Genomic DNA, 8,569 nt, shown 5'->3' with positions numbered 1-8,569 from the left:
TAACATTCCAACATGCTTTAAATTGGCCTGCACCAAACAGGAAATACTATGCACTGATGAACATTCAGTCACATACATGTACACCACCATACCTAGGCAGCATCTCAAAAGAGTGCTAGCAGTCTGTAAAAGAGCTCTATGAAGCTGTTGTCTCACATGTTGATCAACTGTGGGTTTTGGATCCTGAAGCACAAACTTGAAAAAAGGTTCTATCATCTGTATAATGGCTTTTGGCTCATCATTACTAGAAAATTAAAACCAAAAACAAAAGTCCCTGCTATTTTTATTTGGATGCATACCTTCTGTCCTATATAACCCCCTTTATGCCAGTTAATAGCAAGAGTTTTGACAAGTGTGCACATTGTTACTGCAGGCCATCAGGACTTAATACAAAAATCATCCCTCTGTTAGCAAAGTTAATGAATGAAAATTAGCTGTGTCCACAAGAATTTTAAAATTCTTAACTGACTGGGAACATCAAGTACATACCTGTCAATGAGCATACAACTCACATGTTGAATCAGACTTGCTGCATAATCAGGACGGCTTGTGAGGACAGTAATAAATGGATGGGGAGGAGACCTGTAAATGTATAAAACTACTACATCAATGATAGTCAGGTCACTAAATACATGAATCAAATTGTTAGCCCATTGACTCCTGAATCAACCAACCCCCCCCCCCCCCCCCACCCCTCAATTGACAAGTAAATCGTTTGGCCTAAGACAGCGTAAATCTACTGTATTAAGTCTCAATCCTAGGAGCCAATGGGTTAATTAAATAACAATAGAACAATTGCACTGTACATGTAACTGATCACAACCTACATGTAAATTGTATCAAATTTTCTGTAAGTTGCACATAACAAACAAAATAATATTTAGTATAATTATTACTTAGCTCTTATTAACCGAGCAGGAGGTCTGTATGGGAGAATCTTGACCAAGGTCGTGAGTACAGACCGAACGCAGTGAGGTCTGTACACACGACCGAGGTCAAGATTCTCCCATACAGACTGACTAAGCTCGGTTAATAAGATGTTTATTATATGGCAAACAAGAACAATTTAATTCGTTTAATGTAAGTGGTTTGTACTAACTGGCATTTTGCTTGCGAACGGCGATGAGTGGCGATGAGCTGAACTTAATTCTGTCAAAGTTTGCTCGTCATCCTCTCTTTTGTCATCATGCTGTCTGGCACTTCCATAAATAAATATTGTTAGGAGAAAATACTCAATAATTTTGCATTATAGTTTGCATCTTTTCACCGCAAAACATGACCGGTCTAGATGCCGGTCTAGATGGGAAAATCTAGACCGCGGTCAATATCGATTGCAGCCAATCAAATTCGTGAACTTGGTAGTTCCCAGTCCTTGTGAGACAGAACCATATAATAAATGTAGGTATTAAATTAATATTATCATTGAGATGATAATTACCTAAGTTTATATTATTAACCTTTTTTGCGATTGAACAATTTTTTTTTCAAACAGTTAATAAATCCTAAAGGTTATTGAATATTTCAAAACGCACAAAATGTGTTGTAAATTAGCAGACAACATGAGTCAAACTGTAAAATTATTGATAAGAAGTAAATGTGCCTCTGGGTAATCAAGAATCAAAGGTTATGCTGGTCATGTTGATAAGTTTATGTTTTAAGATCAAGTTCATGAATCAAAATATTTTATCAGAATTTGCTGGAATTGTACATGTATGTCATTCAACTGAATTGTATTTTGACAACAATTAGGAAAAAACAATCCACCATACAGAGTGACTTGTTCTTCAGCAACAAACAGGGTTAACAATTAAGCTGACAGCAAGCACAGATATGTAAGACTACAAGTTTGACACATATAAACAAGTCTACCCGTCTGCCTATTTGATAATCAATGATTGTACATCAAGCTCTACAGTGTATGTCAATTATTGATGTTATCATGATCTTAGACTAGTAAAAGGCATCAACATTGACAAGATCTTAAGTCTAGAGGTTTGAAAACGTTTTTTCAAGCAATTTTAAAGGGGACATAGTTTTTGAAAGGATGTACTTGAATGTAGAGATTGTTAACTTTCACAGTTGAATACTAAATGTATAACTATTAGAGTCAGCCAAAAAATAATCATTTTATTTTAACTTACCTCAGGGTAAACATGCATTTGTATACAATGTGATTAGTCGCACACTGATATAGTTGAAAGGTCAACAAAGAACTCACAGCTTCCGTTATTCCATTCAAATTTCTGTTAAAATAAAGTGATACAAATTACTACTCAAAGAGAGTTTTCAGACTTTTAAAACTGAAGCACTCATGTTGATTTTTTTTCCACAACAAAATTCCACAATCAAACAAATATTCTGATATTGCTTTTCGCAAAATTGAAATTTAACATAATGGCAGTCTCTGCAAATCCAGAGCATTATGGACGACTCTTTGAAATTGCACACAAATATCATAACACATTCAGGAACTTTCAAATTAATTTTTTTACTTGCACAAATTATATTAAATTATTATGAAACTACTTTCTGCTTTGAGAAGTTTTGGAGTTTCCAGCCAGGACAACTCTATCTTGTCAGTATCAAATAGAATGCATTCTACTGTACACTCACTAATCATATCAGAGAACTGTGAAACACAATTTTAAAGGACAATGGTCATAAAAAATAAGTTCAAATTAAAAGTTAGAATAATGGTAACACAAAGGTAAACTTTTTCCATTATCATCAATGATTTCAATTTTGTGTATTATCATGAGGCCAGGGGTTTTGTCCGATGGTGGGTTCTCCCACCACCAGCCTCAAGCTGGGCAGCCCCCAGCCAGTAAGTTGCCGCCCCCTCATTGCTTGCCTGCTCTACTTGGTGCGTAGAGCTTAGGGGACACTCCCAACAAGCGAGCAAGTACTTGCAACATGCAGTCAAAAGTAAAAAACTACAAAGACTCCAGCTCTTCGAATCACAAGCTGGAACATTTGCACCATGTGCACGCCCTGGTCTCTCCATTGACCTTCAGCTAATGGATGACTCCCGCAAGACCGCCATCATCAACAAGGAGCTGGCACGACTCAACAATGACGTTGCCTGTCTCCAGGAAACCTGGCTGGCCGACAGTGGGTCACTTATAAAAAGAGACTACACCTTCTTCCGGCAAGGCCTGTCCCAGGACGAGCCAAGGCAGTACAGCGTCATTTTGCTGCAAGCAACTCACTGATTGCCACCACAGAAACCCCCTCTGGAGGGTCATCGAGAATTCTTGCCCTACGCATGAAAACGTAGGCGGGCTTTGTGAACATCATATCTGTCTATGCCCCAGCTCTGACCTCCACCCCACAAACCAAGGATCAATTCTACAAGGCTCTGCAGGAAACATTATCCAGAATCCCAAGTTCCCAGGGCATATATTTGCTAGGCGATTTCAATGCTCACGTCGGGACCGACTGGCAAGCATGGCCTACCTGCCTCGGCCACTTCAGCCTCACCAGGATGAATGAGTACAGGCAGAGGTTGCTCGGACTCTGCTGTCACCACGGCCTCTGCATCACCAACAGCTACTATAAGTGTAAGGAGCTGCACAAAGTGTCTTGGAGACACCCTCAGTCCCACCACAGGCACCAGCTAGACCTCGTCATCACTAGGAGAGCAGACCTCAGCAGTGTCCTTCACACAAGAAGCTATCACAGCGCTGAATGTGACACAGACCACTCGCTCGTTGCAAGCAAGGTCAGGCTGAAGCCCAGAAAGATCCACCACGCCAAGACCAAGAGTCGCCCCCGCATCAACACCTGTGGCACTTCCGACCCTGTTAAGGCTCAGAGCTTCGCTGACAGCCTCCAGGAATAACTTGCTGTGCAACCAACAACCAGCAACCCAGATGCCAAATGGTCTCACCCCCGTGATGCCATCTACGATTCAGCCATGGCTGCATTTGGCAAGAAAGAACGCAAGATTGCTGACTGGTTTGAGGCTTGCTGGGAAGCCAGTCATGGAGGCCAAGAGGAAAGCGATGCTGGCTCACAAGCAGAACCCTTCCCCAAGCACACGCAACAACCCTTCAAGCAGCTACAAGCAGGTGCAAAAAGAGTTGAGACACTCACTGTTGATAACCGTACAATGCATGGCATTCAAGTCAGCGCATCTCCAACCCCCCCTCCCCTTCCCCCCCAAGCAAAGTTGTTTCCATTTCCACTTGCCACTCAGACTAAAGGGTATCAACATTGAAAAAGGGGAGGGGGGAGGGAGGGGCATTCAGCCTTTTCGTATGAACTAGAAGAGGGGTTTTAGGAAGAAAAGGTGGATTTTCCATTCAGTGTCTCAACCTTTTTGCAATTACTTGTAGGAGAAAGGCCCAGCAGACCGCCTGCCACTGTGCCAACGAGTACTGGCAGAACCTATGTGCCAAATCCAGCTAGCAGCAGACTGTGGCCACGCAAAGGGGATGTATGAGGGCATCAAAACTGCCACTGGCCCTACAAGCGTCAAAACAGCCCCGCTCAAATCAAAGACTGGCGTGGTCATCACTGATTAGAACATGCAGCTGCAGCATTGGGTGGAGCATTTTCTCGAGCTCTACTCAACCCAGAACATCGTCACAGACATTGCCCTCAATGCCCTGCCGGTGTTGCCAATCATAGACGAGCTTGACAACACGCCAACTCTGGAAGAGCTCAGCGTAGCCATCAACGGTCTCGCCTGTGGCAAGGCACCAGGGAAGGACGTTATCCCGCCGGAAGTTTTGAAACTTGGGAAGCAAACCATACTGTAACCACTTCATGAGCTCCTCTGCCTGTGCTGGGAGCAAGGTCACTTCCCCCAAGACATGACAGATGCCAACATAGTCACCCTGTACAAGAACAAGGGTGACCATAGTGATTGCAACAACTATCACGGCATCTCTCTTCTGAGCATCATTTGCAAAGTCTTCGCTTGGCGCACCTTGACCCACCTGCAGAGCCTCGCTTCCCAAGTCCACAGTGGACATGATCTTCTCCCTCTGTCAGCTGCAGGAGAAGTGTCGAGAGCAGCAGCAGCCATTGTTCCTGACCTTCGTGGACCTCAACAAAGCTTTTGACTTGGTGAGCAGAAGCGGGCTCTTCAAGATCCTCCAAAAGATTGGCTGCCCTCCAAAGCTCCTGGCAATCATCACCTCCTTTCACCAGGACATGCAGAGTACGGTCTGCTTCAATGGGGCCACCTCCAATGCCTTTCCAGTCAGCAGTGGAGTAAAGCAGGGCTGTGTCCTTGCTCCAAACCTGTTCGGGGTTTCTTCTCTATACTGCTCCAGTATGTAGACTTTCCAGAAGGTGTCTACAGTACGCCTGGAAAAGGTCAGACAGCAAACTCTTCAACATCACCAGACTCCATGCCAAAACCAAACCTTATGTGGTGCTCATGCTGGAGCTGCTGTTTGCAGAAGACACTGCTTTAACATCCCACAGCGAGGAGGGCCTCCAACATCTCATAGCCAAGCTGTCCCACACCTGCCAGAAGTTTGGGCTAACGATCAGTCTCAGGAAGACCAACATCCTGGCATAAGGTGCTGAGTCCCCCCCAGTCATCACCATTGACAACACAGAGCTGGAGGTTGTGGACACCTTCACCTACTTGGGCTCCACCATGTCAAGCTCGCCTTCACTCGATGCTGAGATCAGCTTCAGGATCGCCAAAGCAGCTGCTGTCATGGCCAAACTCAACAAGTGAGTGTGGGGCAATGACCTGTTGAGCGAAAGGACCAAGATGTGCATCTACCAAGCTGGTGTCCTGTTGCCTCTCCTTTATGGCAGCGAGTCGTGGACGATCTATGCCAGACAAGAGTGGCGACTCAACCAATTCCACCTCCGCTGCCTTCGGCACCTGCTGCACATCAGGTGGCAGGCCAGAGTCACCAACACCGAGGTCCTGGAGCGCGCTGGCTCACTGAGTATGCCATCACTGCTCATTCAGTGATGCCTTCAATGGCTCGGCCATGCACATCGCATGGAGCCTGACTGCCTGCCAAGAGAAATCCTTCATGGAGAACTGCGGGAGTGCTTCTGTCACGTGGGTCGACCGCTGCTACGCTATAAGCCTAGGACATCATCAAGTGAGACTTGCGATCTGCACTAATCGACACCAGTGCATGGGAGGACATTGCCAAACCGAGATACGTGGCTGCAAAGTGTCAATGCGGGGGTTTCAAAGGCGGAAGCGAACGCTAGAGTCCAGGCTACATGCAAGAGAGTGGCGATGAAAGAACGCGCAGCTTCTGCACGTGATTTCACAAGGCATGTCTGTGCTACCTGCAAAGGAGACTGTCACTCCAGGATCGGGCTACACAGTCATACAAGATCCTGCCCAAATCCCCAGCACTAACCATCGCCTCTTTGAAACGAGGATGCCACTACTACTATACACAGTGACTGTAAAAAGAAAATTTTTAAGGCTTTTATAAATAACACTTATAACAGGATGATTAACACCAACTAAAATTTGAGAAATAAAAATTGTACAGTGATTAGATATGAACCTTGCGGATGGAATGGCATTTAAGAGTCCAGAGAGTACATAATCAAATTCAGCATGACCATCAAAAACCAGTTGCAACAAGCAAGAACAGCATAATCTGTTGACAGCTTCTGATTTCTCTTCAATCATCTCCCATAAAAGCTTCAAATCAGGAATCTGAGACAAAACCATTAGAATCAATTTTATAAACAAAAATCAAATCTCTCTGCAACAATTAGGTTTAATCTTGATATATGTACCTTTTATGGCAGCTATATTACTGCTGCTACAAAGATGGATTAGGATAAATTAATTACTTTATTGCAGCAACAAGCTCTCTGGGTCTGACATTAAATTTCAGATTGTGATAATTAAAGCCTATAACTAGCAGTTTCATCATTTGCTCTTGTTTTAACCTCACAATGTAATGAAGTCCCAGTGGGGTGACAACCAAAATAATGATGATGAGAAACAGCCAGGAGATTTGGTACATGTATTTACAAAAACTGACATGTCAAGGGGAGAAGATGGCTTGAAGTGCACCTCAACTCAAATATTAAAAAATCTTCATTTCTCAAATAAATCTTTTTACTAATAACAAGAACGTTTTTGCCTAATGAGCTTTCATGCCACTCTTTATGACAATGCTGCACAAGGTATGTAGCAGGTAACTTTATTTAACTCCCAGTGGCCACTTAGACTGTAGATTTTACTGTCTAAGACTAGTGCCAGACAATTATTTGTCCTCTTCAATTGGGGCCCCCTCGGGCTTTAAAGGGCTTTAAAGGGCTTTTGAGTGAGCTTTAAATGAGAGGCATGGTTCTCCTCCTGATGTAAATTTTACATAACAAAAATAATGGTTTAAATTGGTGTTTTCAAAGGACATTTGCAATGCAAAGCAGTTCGTGAAGTCCAATGAAAAATACACTCAGTGTACATCCATGCCAGTCACAGCTCGTTTTTAGTTCAAATAAGTGTTAGTATAGATCCCTATTACTTTAGTGAACAGGTGCAAAACATAAATAGCAGAATTTTCATCAAAGGAAAATATTTGAGTAAAGGTACACTTAAAGAGAGAAGCTACACGTACCATAGGCAGCCCAAGCTTGCATTACGCGCAAGATGTGACTGTCAAAGCGTCACGTCAGCGACAACACTGTTCTAGACAATTTTTTTTTAATTAGTTTCACAACAAAGGAGGAAAGAAGCAAAAATTTATCAATGAATGAACGAAATAAAGTACTGTAAGTTAACTCACGTTTATTTTGTTTTGTCTTTGTCAAGCTTTTTTTAACTGTTTTTTAAAATTAAAATTTGGGACATTGTCATTTGAGAGGATGTCGTAATCTTCATAAGACAACGTCAAGGCTGGACACAGCTATTCACAAAGAAATGGACTCACTGTAAAGCGAGTTCACCATGCCGTTTTTCCTTCCAACAAAAAGAGCATAGTTTGTGTTCCACCCTGTCTGACCAGCTTGCTGAAAGCATTATCCTTTCGGCTCGAATGAGAAAGATTTCCTTCACATTTTCACACTGAACAGTTGTCTCCCGATGCTTGTGCTTGTCTTTTCGACTATAATGTGGGCAAGATCCCTAATTTCAGTTCTGTAGTCGAAGAGACGAGCACAAGCATCAGCAGACAACTGTCCAGAGTGAAAATGTGAAGGAAATCTTTCTCATTCAAGCCGAAAGGATATTAAATGCTTTCAGCAAGCTGATCAGACGGAAGAACACAAACTATGCTCTTTTCGTCAGAAGGAAAAATGGCACAGTGAATTCTCTTTTCAGCGAGAAAAAAGGCTTTCAAGTACATGTACATTTCTCCATGAGCCTTGACTTCGGAAGACAACAACAGAATCTCAAACAACAACATCCCAAAACAGTTTTAAAAAAGCTCGAAAAGACAAAACAAAATAAACAAGGTGAGTCAACTTACTTCATTTCGTTCATTCATTGATAACTTTTCGCTTCTTTGCTCCTTTGTCGTGAAACTAACCCAAAAAAACCAAAAAAGAATTGTCTAGAACAGTGTTGTAGCTGACGTGACGCTTTCACGTCTCGCGTGTAACGCGGGCTTGGGCCGCC

The 8,569-nt window shown here is 42.9% G+C and overlaps 1 protein-coding gene across 1 annotated transcript in view; it reads right to left on the bottom strand.

Annotated features, from left to right (window-relative positions):
• Positions 1–360: 360 nt before the first annotated feature.
• Positions 361–8,569, bottom strand: part of LOC138039114 (focadhesin-like) — an 8,773-nt gene continuing 564 nt past the window's right edge. The window contains exons 3-5 of the mRNA XM_068885297.1: positions 6,504–6,658; positions 2,142–2,243; positions 361–582 (exon numbers count right to left, since the gene is read on the bottom strand). Coding sequence (XP_068741398.1) covers positions 417–582; positions 2,142–2,243; positions 6,504–6,658 — 423 coding nt within the window. The 3' untranslated portion in view covers positions 361–416. The remainder of the gene's footprint in view (positions 583–2,141; positions 2,244–6,503; positions 6,659–8,569) is intronic.

The sequence above is a fragment of the Montipora capricornis genome, chromosome 2 (genome assembly GCF_036669925.1).
Source record: "Montipora capricornis isolate CH-2021 chromosome 2, ASM3666992v2, whole genome shotgun sequence".
NCBI lineage: Eukaryota > Metazoa > Cnidaria > Anthozoa > Scleractinia > Acroporidae > Montipora > Montipora capricornis.
The sequence above is the reverse complement of the archived record's forward strand: the minus strand, read 5'-3'. Positions and strand labels throughout refer to the sequence as shown.